Source organism: Salvelinus fontinalis, chromosome 4 (genome assembly GCF_029448725.1).
Source record: "Salvelinus fontinalis isolate EN_2023a chromosome 4, ASM2944872v1, whole genome shotgun sequence".
NCBI lineage: Eukaryota > Metazoa > Chordata > Actinopteri > Salmoniformes > Salmonidae > Salvelinus > Salvelinus fontinalis.
Window position 1 is genome coordinate 15,264,803 of NC_074668.1, and position 16,412 is coordinate 15,281,214.

Sequence of the window (16,412 nt, forward strand, 5' to 3'; positions counted from 1 at the left end):
ACTGCCAACACCAGTAACTTATGATCAGCAAAAAAAAACAAGGAGTTTTGCAGAAATATTAATGTCACATTCAATCAGTAATAATTAGGGGTAGAGGTATTAGTGCTTTGAGCTTTGGGAAAAGCAGGATATACCTTATTAAAAATGTGCCACGTCTTTGGCTGTCTTGGCTGTGATATCCCCCCAATTCACTATGCTCCTCCTGTACTAGTTTTGTCAATGCCACTTACTTTGCAAAACAGCAATGTCTCCCTCTAGAGGTATGCATGTAACATAACAGTTTACATATTGCCCTCCGGCATCACACATACACATAGCATATTACAGATAGTTAGCATGTAGCTTTTCAATAGAAAAACATTTCATATGATACTTATTTAAACAGTGTACCCTAGACACTGTGCTGACAGAGGCTGTACCCTACACATGATTGGGTCCTCTGTTTAAATAAGTATCATAAGAAAAGTTTTACTATTGAAAAGCTTCCAGGCCTTTAATAAGTAACAGTGAAGTACAAGCTGATGATAAACTTCCTATTTGCACAGGCAGAAAAGGCCATCAGAATAGTGTATTCACACCTTGCCACCTTTATAGCTAACACCATTAATATTTGTATTATATTATAAAAACAAACAAGTTGTACAAGACATGGCAAACACATGATTTAAAACTACACATCATTGGGGAATGGACATCATGGGTGCATTGGGTTGAATGGGTGCATTGCAAAATGTGACATCAGCTATAACTGGCCTAGAGCAGCATGTGTAAATGTAGCCAGGTCTGCAGCGAGTTTTCTGCTCAGGTAAGCCAGTAATACATGCTCTCTAAACAGAACAGGTCAAATAAAGACAGTGAATAAATAAATCATTAAACATCCCTTTGAACTACATTTGTTCTTGGTTTACTTCCCAGTAAACAACAGTTTGGTGGAGTAAGACAGTTGAACTGAGCTCATGACACCTTCATAACCTATATTCTTCAATATTCAATGGCTATATATCATTATCTTTAAATACCAAAAATGGATGTAGATTGCCCCTTTAAACGACATGTTGCCATGTTTTAAATTAGGAAAACAAAACAAGATTATTGTTCATCCTAAATACACTAGTCCTGAGTGGCTCAGTAAGCAATGATGACGCTAAAATACGAACTAATAGATCTGCTTTAAAAAACGTGGTTGAACGAGATGCAGGCTATGTTAGCTGCTATTGTTCATTTATTGGTGGTTATTTCATTTTTAAATGAACAGTTTTTTATAACTGTATTTTCTTTCTGCTTGAATTTTTGAATTTCTGTTATTCAGGGCTCTTGGTCTCAGTAGGACTCCCTGATCAAATAAAGGTTAAAATAAATACAATTAAAGTAAATCTGAGGTTCCAAAAATATTCCTGGCTGCTCTACCTGAATATTGTACTTCTGACTGAAACAATTCTTAAAAATTCTCTGCCATCTTTTGATCTCATCAATCATTATTCTCTTGTCTGTCTTCTGTTATACATGGGCTGGGAAATGTGGGTTAGAATTTAAATTTCAGTGCCCTTATCACAGTGTAATTATTCCTGGTATTACAGTCTAACAAGTATTGCACTTACCCAGTATTACACTTGAATAATGTACGATAGGATTGGTTAGGTTTAGGAGTTATGGATAGGGTTACTGCTGTAAGTAACATTGTAACACATTGTAGCAATGAGTAATTACAACACTGCTATCTTCTCATGTCCTAATGTACTTGGACAGTTGCATTACTTTTGTGTGATGCACCAGTTGGCGGCAGAGACCTTATGTGTGTATTATATCTCTCAGACACTACAGAGAGTCACTTACAGACAGTCCCCTACACCAGGGTTTCCCAACTCCATTCCTCCAGTACCCCTACCAGTAAACATTGTTGTTGCCCCAAACAAGCACACCTGATTCTACTTGTCAACGAATCATCAGGCCATCAATGAGTTGAATCAGGTGAGTTTGTCTGGGGCTACAACAAAAATGTTTGCTGTTGGGGGTACTCGTGAACTGGTGTTGGGAAACACTGACCTACACACCGACGCATCATTCTATACATTGGAAGATGTTTACCACTGCTACTCTTTGGAAATACCGACACAAAGCAAACAGCAGCAGCATAAAACCCCCATAGCAATACAGAAAAGAGCACTACATGTTGATATGTGAATTATCATTAGTGAAGACTGACCCCTTTATTGATCCTCCCCACTACATTTGCATGCTAGTCATACAGTGGAGGCTGGTGAGATGAGCTATAGGAGGATGGGCTCATTATAATAGAATGGAATAAATGGAACGGAGTCAAACATGAGGTTTCCATATGGTTGATGTGTTTGATACCATTCCATTTATTTCATTCCAGCCATTACAATGAGCCCGTCCTCCTATAGCTCCTCCCATCAGCCTCCTCTGTCCTCACAGTGAGCTACTGACTGGAGCCATTCTCTGCTTGACAAAGTTAAGTGCTAGGAGTAGAAAAAATACCTTTGGTTTTGAGCTGAAGTTACCTGAACCATTTTCCCTGTCAAGGGGTTCCAGTTAAAAATGCATTACCCTCATGTCTGCCGTATATAGTCACATGAGAACATGCTCGTTGAGGAGGAGAAGACCAACTACGAGAGACTGAGGTGGGGGTTACATGTTTAACAGGAGATAATCCTAGACAATGAGTTTTGCCGGATCATGTTGTTATTATCACAGAATATGAGAATGACTACAAGAGGTAGACCTGTCTAAGGCAGGAGGATGATGAGGTCGCTGGTTTGTGGCACGGAGTCTTGATCAGTTATGACAATGTTCAGTGTTGAATCTGAAGCGAGAAGACATTATCATTCATTGTGAAAAAGGTCTCATGCTTTGAGTTGTTGCAGACTCTGGCCCTTATCTTCAAGACATTTCTCTTTGACACAAAACTATGATAAATACACCTACTGTACATTAAACAAAGCCATAGGTTTGCTGTCCACTAGTTCTTGTGTTCAAACTTAGTCTGTCAATCAGGCAAATTACCAGTTCTCTTCGTTTTGAGGCAAGTATTGGACAGACAGTCTTTAACTGCAGTGCTGTTTCGTCATTTGGTGTGGAGCTTCCAACATTTCCGTGAGGAATGTGTCAACGGGTGTATCCCCTATCAGTTTGAAGAAGAACAGGTGCTCGAGAAACTTGAGGCCAATGGAACGTAGGGCTGGCAATCGAAGTAACAGTTTGGCAAATCTGTAAAAGACAAGAACATGTAAAGAGTGACTATGATGATAACAAAACTATTATACATCTGGATGAAATGACATAAGTCACTAAGTACCGTAGAAGTAGGTTCATCAAATATTTGGTGATGACCAAACAATGACCAGTACCTTCCTGGTTGGTCGGGGTATTTGTGTTTACAGTATGCCTCCAGTGAAGCATACACCCCTTCTCTGAGAGTCTCAACCTCCCCTGGGTTTGACAAGCCTTTGGAGTCTACACATATGGAAACAAAACAGAACGTGTTACTGGTGACAAGGAAACCAACTCTGTGTTCCATATCACTTTTTGACCAACACACAACACACATTAAAACTCCTGTGTAATAGAAATGTCTGCCCAGGAGAGGGCAGTAGTAAACTACTTAACACTGTACTGGTCCAACCCAAACAATGGTTAACTTTCCAAACTGATATTAGCTTTAAGGTTCTGTTGTCAATAAGCACACTGAGCGTGTAGCGTTTGAGGTCAATAACGTGGACTTTGAAGGCAAATATTATCAGACTTATGAACAGTCTTATGTACAGAGAAACCAGCAAGAAAATTTAAACTGAAGATGTTCGTTTGACAATGGCCTATAAATGAATTCATCACAGCAACTAAACGGAGTTAATATAGGCTTCTGCTTCTATTAATCCAAACCATTTGAGGTGTAAGTCCATGAGATCAAGTCTTAAGTACCGAACTGAATACAGTATATTAGAAAACGGTTGCCTTTCACACACACATACTAATGATGGCCTATACAGTGCAATGGGAAAGTATTCAGACCCCATTACTGTTCCCACATTGTTACGTGACAGCCTTATTCTAAAATGGATTACCTCACCAATCTACACACAACACCCTATAATGACATAGCAAAAATGTTTTTTTTATTTTTTTTATTTGTGTACATTTATAAGAAATAATCAACTTAAATATCCCATTTACATAAGTATTCAGACCCTTTACTCAGTACTTTTTTGAAGCACCTTTGGCAGCGATTACAGCCTCGAGTATTCTTGGGTATGACGCTACAAGCTTGGCACAACTGTATTTGGGGAGTTTCTCCCATTCTTCTCTTAAGCTCTGTCAGGTTGGATGGGGAGCGTCACTGCACAGCTATTTTCAGGTCTCTCCAGAGATGATCGATCGATTTCAAGTCCGGGCTCTGGCTGGGCCACTCAAGGGCATTCAGAGACTTGTCCCGAAGCCACTCCTGCGTTGTCTTGGCTGTGTGTTTAGGGTAGTTGTCCTGTTGGAAGGTGAACCTTCGCCCCAGTCTGAGGTCCTGAGCGCTCTGGAGCAGATTTTCATCAAGTATCTCTGTACTTTGCTCCGTTCATCTTTCCCACGATCCTAACTAGTCTCCCAGTCCCTGCAGCTGGAAAAACATCCCCACAGCATGATGCTGCCACCACCATGCTTCCCCGTAGGGATGGTGCCAGGTTTCCTACAGACGTGACACTTGGCATTCAGGCCAAAGAGTTCAATCTTGGTTTCATCAGACCAGAGAATCTTGTTTCTCATGGTTTGAGAGTCCTTTAGGTACCTTTTGGCAAACTCACAAGCGGGCTGTCATGTGCCTTTTACTGAGGAGTGGCTTCCATCTGGCCGCTCTACCATAAAGGCCCGATTGGTGGAGTGCTGCAAAGATGGTTGTCCTTCTGGAAGGTTCTCCCATCTCCACAGAGGAACTCTGGTGCTCTGTCAGAGTGACCATCGAGTTCTTGGTCACCTCCCCGACCAAGGCCTTTCTCCCCCGATTGCTCAGTTTGGCCGGATGGCCAGCTCTAAGAAGAGTCTTGGTGGTTCCAAACTTCTTCCATTTAAGAATGATGGAGGTCGCTGTGTTCGTGGGGACCTCCAATGCTGCAGAAATGTTTTGGTACCCTTTCCCAGATGTGTGCCTCGACACAATCCTGTCTCGAAGCTCTACGGACAATTCCTTCAACCTAATCACTTAGTTTTTGCTCTGACATGCACTGGCAACTCTGGGACCTTATATAGACAGGTGTGTGCCTTTCCAAATCATGTCCAATCAATTGAATTCACGAAAGGTGGACTCCAATCAAGTTGTAGAAACTTGATTGTAGATGATCAATGGAAACAGTACCTGAGTTCAATTTCGAGTCTCATATCAAATTGTCTGAATACTTATGTAAATATGGTATTTCTTTATTTTTAATATATTTGCAACAATGTCTAAAAACCTGCTTTCAGTTTGTCATTATGGGGTATTGTGTGTAGATTGAAGAGGAAAAACAGTTGTTAAATCCATTTCAGACTAAGGCTGTAACGTAACAAAATGTGGAAAAAGTCAAGTGATCTGAATACTTCCCGAATGCACTGTATTGTTGATAGTTTAGGAGGAAAGCAAAACATTAAAATGGTTCAGGCTTTACATAACACACTACATTTGGAAAGTAGGCCATCAAAATCTATTCCTCTTAACAACCTGATTCAAATGTGTTAAACAGAGACCAGGCATTAACTTCATATAACACACACACACACACACACACAGACACACACACACACACAGACACACACACACACACACACACACACACACACACACACACACACACACACACACAAGGCTACTGAATTTGTATTAGAGAGAGCCTGGTTTATACTAGGATGTTGGTGTGGTGAATTAACATTAAATATAACCTTGCTCTATTCACCTCATTTTATATAGGTCTTTATATATTTTATATAGTGCTCTGTAACACAAGTCATACTGTCTTCAAATTCCTCCTCTTCACATTTACAAATGAATATGCATTGAACAGGTATATACTATATCAGTATTACTACTGTATGTAAACAACACAAAGCAACCTTGACTAAGAATAGGCTTGAAATAACAGTCTTTGTCCCATTCATGTACAGTACAGCTTGATGAGTTGCTATCCGGGACGGAGTGTGTGAGGTACAGTAGACCTACCTGGGTTGAAGAGAACGATGGCTCGAAGGCACCCTAACTCAGATTTGTCCATCTGCATGTCTCGCATTTTAGACACCAGCTCAGTCAGCACTCTGTGCAAGTAAAACAAGCTACTTTAATATACTGACAACATTCCTCTGATAGCCTTGGATGTATCGCTGTTTAGAATTCATGGCCCCAACAACTCTTCAGAGACAAAATATTCATAGATTAATTCATCACTCTGCAAGCATCACAAATGCACAAAATGTTGCATGTCAGATGAAATCTGAGGGAAATATTCATGATCCTACATCAAACCTTCTCAAAAGATTTGGATTCGAAAGCATGCAAGAATAATTAGGCCAGATTTTGTGATAATAAGGCAATGAGCAATGAGCATGTAATGAGCTTGAAAAACCCATGGAATATTTATCAGGAGTTTTGAGTAAAATTGGGTTTGTTAACAGTTACACTTTAAATCTTACTTTAACTGTAATTATATGATAGTACTCAATCCACTATGGTAGATTATTCAAGTATCCAATGGTACCAATGAATGGACTAACTGTGATGATGAGGATCTGTGAGCCAGGCTGTTAGTGTTTACCTGTCAAAGATGGCCCCCACCCCTGCAGTGTGGGCGCTGTTGCGATGCACTTGGAGTCCGTTTGCCAGCAGAATGCTGTCGTTCACAGTGATGGAGCGATGGGAGAAAGAAGCTATGAGGAGCTCATTCCACCCTGAGGGGTAGAGAGGGACACCTCTAACTGGGTCGTATTCATTAAGGCATGCAATGGGAAACGTTACAAAACATTTTCCAATGGAAAATGTAAATGAGCATTTCTTGTTGGATAAGTTCAAACATCCCCTCCTTGTTCAGGTCCGTTTGGAGCCTAATGAATATGGCCTTGGTAAATGGTGGGACATCAAGTAAAAGTCGAGTAAATCCCAGTTGTCAGAGCTGCTCAGTTTGGATAAATTATTTCCCCTTACAGGTTTGACCACAGCAGATGAGATCAGACGATACCTGCTCTTAGGAGGATGACCTGGTCGTCCAGGGCCAGCTCTGAGAAGTGGGGGATCATCTTGGCCCACTCCACCAAGGTAAAGAGCTGCTTGTCTGTTGCCTGGCATATATTGGTCACAGGGTCATTGGGCTGGGGAGACAGAGTGGAAGTCAGGGGGTCAAGAGTTCATCAGAGACCTGAGCTGGAGGGATACAACGAGCTTGAGTTAAATATGGCCTCTACCAAGGGGACTTTTCTGTGGAGGTTTCTAAAGCAAATTTGAAGAACATTCAGCTTGTGTCTCAGCTATACCTCCCCCCTAGGCAGTTAGCATAAGATGGGGGAATGAGGTTGTTTTCCAGTATGTGATATACAGTGTATGCTACTATATAGTCATAGAGTCTCTATAGTAAGTGATCAGTAATACGTTATATAGTGTGCAGTGAACTCACTGAGTTGGTGGGCACGCCCAGGCTCCCCTTGATGTATGTCTTGGTCTTTGGCTCCACGGCGAGCTCTGCCTCCTCTATCCTCTCCACAGGCATGTCCTCATTAGCACAACCTAACGAGTCCGCCTCACTCTCGCGCCTCTCCTTAGCTCTCTGGCGCTCGTCCTGCACAGCTGGGGTGAAAGCATTGAATGTAGCTTCTGTTATAGCCAGCCCCATAAAACACTGTCCAGGGCCATCTCAGAGAAGTGGGGAATGCTCTTAGCCTACTCCACCAAGGTGAAGATCTCCTTTTATAGCATGACATTTGATATGAATGGCCTCATGAAGAGTTTATGAAGGGTTCAGTAAGCTTTAAAAGTTATATTTTGTTTACAGAGGAACCAAAGTGTTAATCAGTGGTGGCTCAGTATATGAAACTATTGGCTAAGATCCAATTAAACACCAAACATTATAAACAGTACAATAAGCAGGGAAAGCGTCCGTATTCCAAAACGAGAGATAATTTCTTCACCAGCCATGCCCTGAGGGTAGATACAGGAACTGTGCTGACAGACGCTGAACCCCAGACACCGTGGTAACAGACGCTGTATCCTAGACACTGCGGTGACAGAGGCTGTATCCTAGACACTGCGGTGACAGAGGCTGTATCCTAGACACTGCGGTGACAGAGGCTGTACCCTTGACACCACGGTGACAGAGGCTGTATCCTAGACACCGCGGTGACAAATGCTGTATCCTAGACACCGCGGTGACAGATGGTGTACCCTTGACACCACGGTGACAGAGGCTGTAGCCTAGACACCGCGGTGACAAATGCTGTACCCTTGACACCACGGTGACAGAGGCTGTATCCTAGACACCGTGGTAACAAATGCTGTATCCTAGACACCGCGGTGACAGATGGTGTACCCTAGACGCTGTGCTGAAAGATGGTGTACCCTATAAAGTATGCTGTGTGTGTGTGTGTGTGTGTGTGTGTGTGTGCGTGCGTGCGTGCGTGCGTGCGTGGTGGGTTCCTATTCGGTAGCACAGCAGAGGAGTATCCTATGGAGAAAGCTAAATCTACTCAGGGTTTTCTAAAGCTAATTAGCTTCCGTTAGCTTCATAGTCCAAATCAAATCAAATCCAATTTTATTTGTCACATACACATGGTTAGCAGAAGTAAATGCGAGTGTAGCGAAATGCTTGTGCTTCTAGTTCTGACAATGCAGTAATAACCAACAAGTAATCTAACCTAACAATTCCACAACTACTACCTTATACACACAAGTGTAAAGGGATAAAGAATATGTACATAAAGATATATGAATGAGTGATGGTACAGAACGGCATAGGCAAGATGCAGTAGATGGTATAGAGTACAGTATATACATATGAGATGAGTAATAAAGGGTATGTAAACATAAAGTGGCATAGTTTAAAGTGGCTAGTGATACATGTATTACATAAAGATGGCAAGATGCAGTAGATGATATAGAGTACAGTATATACATATACATATGAGATGAGTAATGTAGGGTATGTAAACATTATATTAAGTGGCATTGTTTAAAGTGGCTAGTGGTACATTTTTACATAATTTCCATCAATTCCCATTATTAAAGTGGCTGGAGTTGAGTCAGTATGTTGGCAGCGGCCGCTAAATGTTAGTGGTGGCTGTTTAACAGTCTGATGGCCTTGAGATAGAAGCTGTTTTTCAGTCTCTCGGTCCCTGCTTTGATGCACCTGTACTGACCTCGCCTTCTGGATGAAAGCGGGGTGAACAGGCAGTGGCTCGGGTGGTTGTTGTCCTTGATGATGTTTATGGCCTTCCTGTGACATCGGGTGGTGTAGGTGTCCTGGAGGGCAGGTAGTTTGCCACAGGTGATGTGTTGTGCAGACCTCACTACCCTCTGGAGAGCCTTACGGTTGTGGGCGGAGCAGTTGCCGTACCAGGTGGTGATACAGCCCGACAGGATGCTCTCGATTGTGCATCTGTAGAAGTGTGTGAGTGCTTTTGGTGACAAGCCGAATTTCTTCAGCCTCCTGAGGTTGAAGAGGCGCTGCTGCGCCTTCTTCACAACGCTGTCTGTGTGGGTGGACCAATTCAGTTTGTCCGTGATGTGTACATCGAGGAACTTAAAACTATCCACCTTCTCCACTACTGTCCCATCGATGTGGATAGGGGGGTGCTCCCTCTGCTGTTTCCTGAAGTCCACAATCATCTCCTTTGTTTTGTTGACGTTGAGTGTGAGGTTATTTTCCTGACACCACACTCCGAGGGCCCTCACCTCCTCCCTGTAGGCCGTCTCGTCGTTGTTGGTAATCAAGCCTACCACTGTAGTGTCATCCGCAAACTTGATGATTGAGTTGGAGGCGTGCATGGCCACGCAGTCGTGGGTGAACAGGGAGTACAGGAGAGGGCTCAGAACGCACCCTTGTGGGGCCCCAGTGTTGAGGATCAGCGGGGTGGAGATGTTGTTACCTACCCTTACCACCTGGGGGCGGCCCGTCAGGAAGTCCAGGACCCAGTTGCACAGGGCGGGGTCGAGACCCAGGGTCTCGAGCTTGATGACGAGTTTGGAGGGTACTATGGTGTTAAATGCTGAGCTGTAGTCAATGAACAGCATTCTCACATAGGTATTCCTCTTGTCCAGATGGGTTAGGGCAGTGTGCAGTGTGGTTGCGATTGCGTTGTCTGTGGACCTATTGGGTCGTTAAGCAAATTGGAGTGGGTCTAGGGCACATATGTCAGAGTCAAGGCCCGCGGGCCACATCCGGCCCGCGAGAAGGTTTTTTACGGCCCCTGGGATGATCTTGATTTATTATTAGAACCGGCCCGCAGACCGCAGCAAGCCGGCAGCCCGCAGATCTTTTACACGCACCAATACTACATTTCCCACAATGCAACGGTGACGCACCGAGCAGTAGGCTGCTTCATTTCAATATTTATTGGCACAGCAGTCGTCAGCATCACAGTAAAATTAACTTTCAGATACCCATCAAAAATGGCAAAACGGAAGGTGGACACTGAGAACCGGGGGTTTCAAACAAGGTGGGAGTCGGAGTATATGTTCACGGAGGTAGCTGGAAAACCTGTGTGTCTTCTGTGTGGAGAAAGTGTGGCGGTACTGAAAGAGTATAATCTGAGACGACATTATGAAACGAAACACGCGGACAAAAACAAGAATATGGACATGGAACAAAGGCTACAAAAGGCAGAGGAATTAAAACGAGGCCTCAAATCTCGACAGGCTCTGTTCAAAAAAGCCAAATCACAAGGCCAGGCTGCTGTCAAGGCCAGTTTTATTTTGGCAGAAGAGATCGCTAAATCAGCCCGGCCATTTACGGAGGGGGATTTCATCAAAAACTGCATGATTAAAGTTTGTGACGAAGTTTGCCCAGAAAAAAGGCAACTCTTTTTAAATGTGAGTCTGAGCAGAAACACCATTGCCGAGAGAGTAGACCAGTTGTCCATCAATCTAAAAGAGCAGCTTGTGAAAAAGGGAAAAGATTTCATTGCATATTCCTTGGCTGTGGATGAGAGCACCGACATTTCTGACATTGCCCAGTTGTCAATTTTCATCCGCGGAGTGGACTCCAGCCTAAGCGTGACAGAGGAGTTTTTGGCTTTACGTCCTATGCATGGCACAACTACGGGGCATGATTTGTATGAAGAGGTGTCAAGATGTGTAAATGAGATGGAGCTGCCTTGGGAAAAACTCGTGGGTTTGACAACCGACGGAGCACCTGCGATGTGTGGACACAGGAGCGGACTGGTGGCGAAGATACGGGAAAAGATGCAAGAGGAAAACGCGACAGGTGAGCTGACAGCTTATCATTGTATCATACACCAGGAAGCGTTGTGCGGTAAAGCCTTGAAAATGGAGCATGTAATGAGCATCATCACGCGCACAGTTAACTTTATCAGAGCCAAAGGTTTGAATCACCGCCAGTTCAAGGCATTTCTGACGGAGTTAGAAACGGAGCATGGTGATTTGCCTTATCACACAGAGGTGCGATGGCTAAGCCAGGGAAAGGTGCTTCAAAGATGTTTCGAGCTTCGTGAGGAGATTTGTCTGTTCTTGGACAGCAAAGGGAAAGACACAACACAACTCCGAGAAGAAATGTTTCTGTGTGAAATGGCTTTTCTGTGTGACATTACGAGTCATCTGAATGCAATGAACTTGCAGCTGCAGGGTCGGGATCATGTCATCTCTGATATGTACAGTACAGTGAAGGCATTTAAAACCAAACTGACTCTGTGGGAGACGCAGATGCGGAAAGAAAATTTGAGCCACTTTCCCAGCTGCCAGACCATGAAAGAGAAGCTCTCTACCAGTGCGTTCCCGAGCGCACAGTTGGCTGATAAAATAGGTATGCTTGCCGCTGACTTTCGACGCCGATTTGCTGACTTTGAAGCACAAAAAAGCAGGTTGGAACTGCTCGGTAACCCATTTGCTGTTGACGTGGAAAGCTCACCACCAAACCTCCAAATGGAGTTGATTGACCTCCAATGCAATGATGCACTGAGGGCAAAATATGCGGCAGTGGGTGCTGCGGAGTTCGCCCGTTTCCTCCCCGACACAATGCCCCAGCTGCGCATCCAGGCTGCTCAAACGTTGTCTATGTTTGGCAGCACATACCTGTGTGAACAACTGTTTTCTTTGATGAACCTGAACAAAACATCACACAGAAGTCGACTTACTGCTGAACACCTCCACTCAATTCTGAGGATTTCCTCAGCTCAGAGCCTTACCCCGAACATTGATGAACTTGTGGAAAAGATGGGACACCACCAAGTATCACCCTCAACCTCAAACAAGTGAACATTACTGTGCAATCACATATTTAGAGTTTTTACTCAGTTCAAGTTTAAAAGTTAAAGTTTAATATTTGTTTTCACTGCATGTTACTTCTCCTTAAACAAAGTGTTGTTTTTGATTAATAGATTTTTGCACTTTATTTTATTGTATTTCAATCCAATTATATTTTAAAAATATTTCAGTTGAGTGGATGATAGAAAATTGCTATTATTGTTTTTTTCTTTGAAGTAAATTTAGCCCACTTTTGCTAAAATAGAAAATATAGGCTACTGATGGTGCCTTGAATACCGGTTTCTTTCATTTAATGTTCATGTTATGGGGATTTTTATATAAAGGAAATTTGTCTTTTGTGTCTGTTGAAAATTAAAGATTACTGACAGAGCCATAAGAAAATATTGCTTTATTTATCTGATCATATTGGAATATATTTGTTAGGTTTTCAGTAGGTTCAATTAGGTTCACTAGACTATATGCGTCATTTAAAAATTTTTCAATGAACATTCGAACAGTCCGGCCCTCGGCTTGTAGCTAAATTTTTTATTTGGCCCTCCGTCCATTTGACTTTGACACCCCTGGTCTAGGGTGTCCGGTAGGGTGGAGGTGATATGGTCCTTGACTAGTCTCTCAAAGCACTTCATGATGACGGAAGTGAGTGCTACGGGGCGGTAGTCGTTTAGCTCAGTTACCTTAGCTTTCTTGGGAACAGGAACAATGGTGGCCCTCTTGAAGCATGTGGGAACAGCAGACTGGGATAAGGATTGATTGAATATGTCCGTAAACACACCAGCCAGCTGGTCTGCGCATGCTCTGAGGACGCGGCTGGGAATGCCGTCTGGGCCTGCAGCCTTAACAAGTTTAAATGTTTTACTCACCTCGGATGCAGTGAAGGAGAGCCCGCAGGTTTTGTTAGCGTGTCTGGGAGCAAGACATCCTGGTCCGCGACGGGGCTGGTTTTCTTTTTGTAATCCGTGATTGACTGTAGACCCTGCCACATACCTCTTGTGTCTGAGCTGTTGAATTGCGACTCTATTTTGTCTCTATACTGGGACTTAGCTTGTTTGATTGCCTTGCGGAGAGAATAGCTACACTGTTTGTATTCGGTCATGTTTCCGGTCACCTTGCCCTGGTTAAAAGCAGTGGTTCGCGCTTTCAGTTTCACGCGAATGCTGCCGTCAATCCACGGTTTCTGGTTTGGGAATGTTTTAATCGTTGCTGTGGGTACAACATCGTCAATGCACTTTCTAATGAACTCGCTCACCGAAACAGCGTATTCGTCAATATTGTTGTTGGACGCAATGCGGAACATATCCCAATCCGCGTGATCGAAGCAGTCTTGAAGCGTGGAATCAGATTGGTCGGACCAGCGTTGAACAGACCTGAGCGAGGGAGCTTGTTGTTTTAGTTTCTGTTTGTAGGCTGGAAGCAACAAAATGGAGTCGTGGTCAGCTTTTCCGAAAGGAGGGCGGGGGAGGGCCTTATATGCGTCGTGGAAGTTAGTATAACAATGATCCAAGGTTTTACCAGCCCTGGTAGCACAATCGATATGCTGATAGAATTTAGGGAGTTTTGTTTTCAGATTAGCCTTGTTAAAATCCCCAGCTACGATGAATGCAGCCTCAGGGTGTGTGGTTTCCAGTTTACAAAGAGTCAGATAAAGTTGGTTCAGGGCCATCGATGTGTCTGCTTGGGGGGGAATATATACGGCTGTGATTATAATCGAAGAGAATTCCCTTGGTAGATAATGCGGTCGACATTTGATTGTGAGGAATTCTAGATCAGGTGAACAGAATGACTTGAGTTCCTGTATGTTGTTATGATCACACCACGTCTCGTTAATCATAGGACATACACCCCCGCCCCTCTTCTTACCAGAAAGATGTATGCTTCTGTCGGCGCGATGCGTGAAGAAACCAGCTGGCTGCACCGACTCCGTTAGCGTCTCTTGAGTTAGCCATGTTTCCGTGAAGCAGAGAACGTTACAATCTCTCTGGAATGTCTCTCTGGAATGTTACCCTTGCTCGGATTTCATCAACCTTATTGTCAAGAGACTGTACATTGGCGAGTAGTGTGCTAGGGAGTGGAGCGCGATGTGCCCGTCTCCGAAGCCTGACCAGGAGACCGCTACGTTTGCCCCTTTTACGGCGTCGCATAGGGTCGCCGGCTGGGATCAGATCCATTGTATTGGGTGGAAGGCAAAACACTGGATCCGTTTCGGGAAAGTCATATTCCTGGTTGTAACGGTGGTGAGTTGACGTTGCTCTTATATTCAGTAGTTCCTCTCACCTGTATGTAATGAAACCTAAGATTACCTGGGGTACCAATGTAAGGAATAACACATAAAAAAACACAATACTGCATATTTTCAAAGGAACGCGAAGCGAGGCGGCCATCTCGGTCGGCGCCGGAATCTTGTCCAGCTCAAGCTTCATCTGTATGACGTGGATATTGCTCATCCGCCTGCTGCGAACTCTAGCAGGCTTGTAACTGCGCATGGCTAGTCGAATGCCAAACTCTTCATTGAGACAATGCTGAAACATCAATCCATGGGCAAGTCACTTTTTAAACATTTTTAACACACAAAAACGCATTTGATTAATAAAATATTTAATCAGTCTTCTTCCTCAAATGAAGGGGATGATGTCGCAATCTTTGCGAGAGGGAGGGAATCTGATTTCATTGGTCCTCAACCTGTGGTTCAGACACTTCATTCAGGATAAATGGAGTTAGCCCTGAGTTAGCCTTCCCTGGATCAAGTTAGTTCTTAAGGATTCGTTGCCATAGACATCTACCTGACAAAAATGTACATGACTGGTTATCCCGAGTTGAACTCAGAGTTGACCAATGCTACCTCGCTAACTCCTCAAACCTGCTTCGTAGGATACACTTTTGGTTGGTACATTGTGGAGGAAGTCAGTCACGTGTGTTTGCGAGGGGACATGGACAGTGGAGGAAGTCAGTCACGTGTGTTTGCGAGGGGACAGGGACAGTGGAGGAAGTCAGTCACGTGTGTTTGCGAGGGTACAGGGACATTGGAGGAAGCAAAGCAGCACGCTGACGTTGGTTTCACATGAGTGTCTGTCTGTGCTCACTCTTTCAGGTAATTTCCTGGAGCATACCTTCTCTCTTCATGCCCATGGCCAGACACTTCTGGTAGCGGCAGTACTGACATCGGTTGCGTTGGCGCTTGTCAATCAGACAGTCCTTGTTGTCTCGACAGGTATACATCAGCTCTTTCCTCACTGTTCTCTTGAAGAAGCCCTTGCAACCTTCACAGCTATATACTCCATAGTGTTTACCTGCCAGAACAATACATACAACGGTTTAGTTCTTCCCTTCATGCTTGTACAGTAGAATGACAGTGATCCGCATCTTTAGATGAGGGACCCCCCAGCCTGTAGGGCCCTGTATTGGGGATCAGGGAGATGTTGTGGGGCTGTCGTGGGGACGTTTGGGGTGCTGACCTGAGGCGCGGTCTCCACAGATGGCACAGATGTGTTTGTTAAGGGAGAGACAGGTGCATGTGGGCTGAGCAGGAATCTTTAGCACTCTGTTTCGGCCCAGTGGGGGTTTGATGTCCTCTGTGCTGATAATGCTGCTGCCACTGGAGATCACTGGGAAGCTGAGCTAGAAACAAACAACAAAGAGAAGAGACAAGAGGATTAGACTGTCAAAGTGGAGACAAAGACGCTCATCTCTCTCATTCTCGCACACACACACACACACACACACACACACACACACACACACACACACACACACACACACACACACACACACACACACACACACACACACACACACACACACACACACACACACACACACACACACACACACACACACACACACACGACACGCAATCACACACAGTCTTGAGATCTTGTACCACAGTGATTGACAGACACCCTTTAGACAAAACTGTGTTGTGGTGATTCACATTGCATCCCCACGTTGCCAACATCCTAATTTTAGA

General features: G+C 44.0%; 1 protein-coding gene across 3 annotated transcripts in view; it reads right to left on the minus strand.

Moving 5' to 3' along the window:
• Positions 1-321: 321 nt before the first annotated feature.
• Positions 322-16,412, minus strand: part of LOC129853140 (retinoic acid receptor RXR-alpha-B-like) — a 39,412-nt gene continuing 23,321 nt past the window's right edge. The window contains exons 4-12 of one of the 3 annotated variants that reach the window (XM_055918867.1): positions 15,901-16,063; positions 15,556-15,735; positions 7,635-7,804; positions 7,203-7,332; positions 6,783-6,915; positions 6,194-6,285; positions 3,369-3,474; positions 3,025-3,228; positions 322-2,824 (exon numbers count right to left, since the gene is read on the minus strand). In XM_055918867.1, the coding sequence (XP_055774842.1) occupies positions 3,066-3,228; positions 3,369-3,474; positions 6,194-6,285; positions 6,783-6,915; positions 7,203-7,332; positions 7,635-7,804; positions 15,556-15,735; positions 15,901-16,063 (1,137 nt within the window). In that variant the 3' untranslated portion in view covers positions 322-2,824; positions 3,025-3,065. Of the gene's footprint in view, positions 3,229-3,316; positions 3,475-6,193; positions 6,286-6,782; positions 6,916-7,202; positions 7,333-7,634; positions 7,805-15,555; positions 15,736-15,900; positions 16,064-16,412 lie in introns of all 3 variants that reach the window. The other 2 variants (XM_055918868.1, XM_055918866.1) reach the window with 2 other exon arrangements.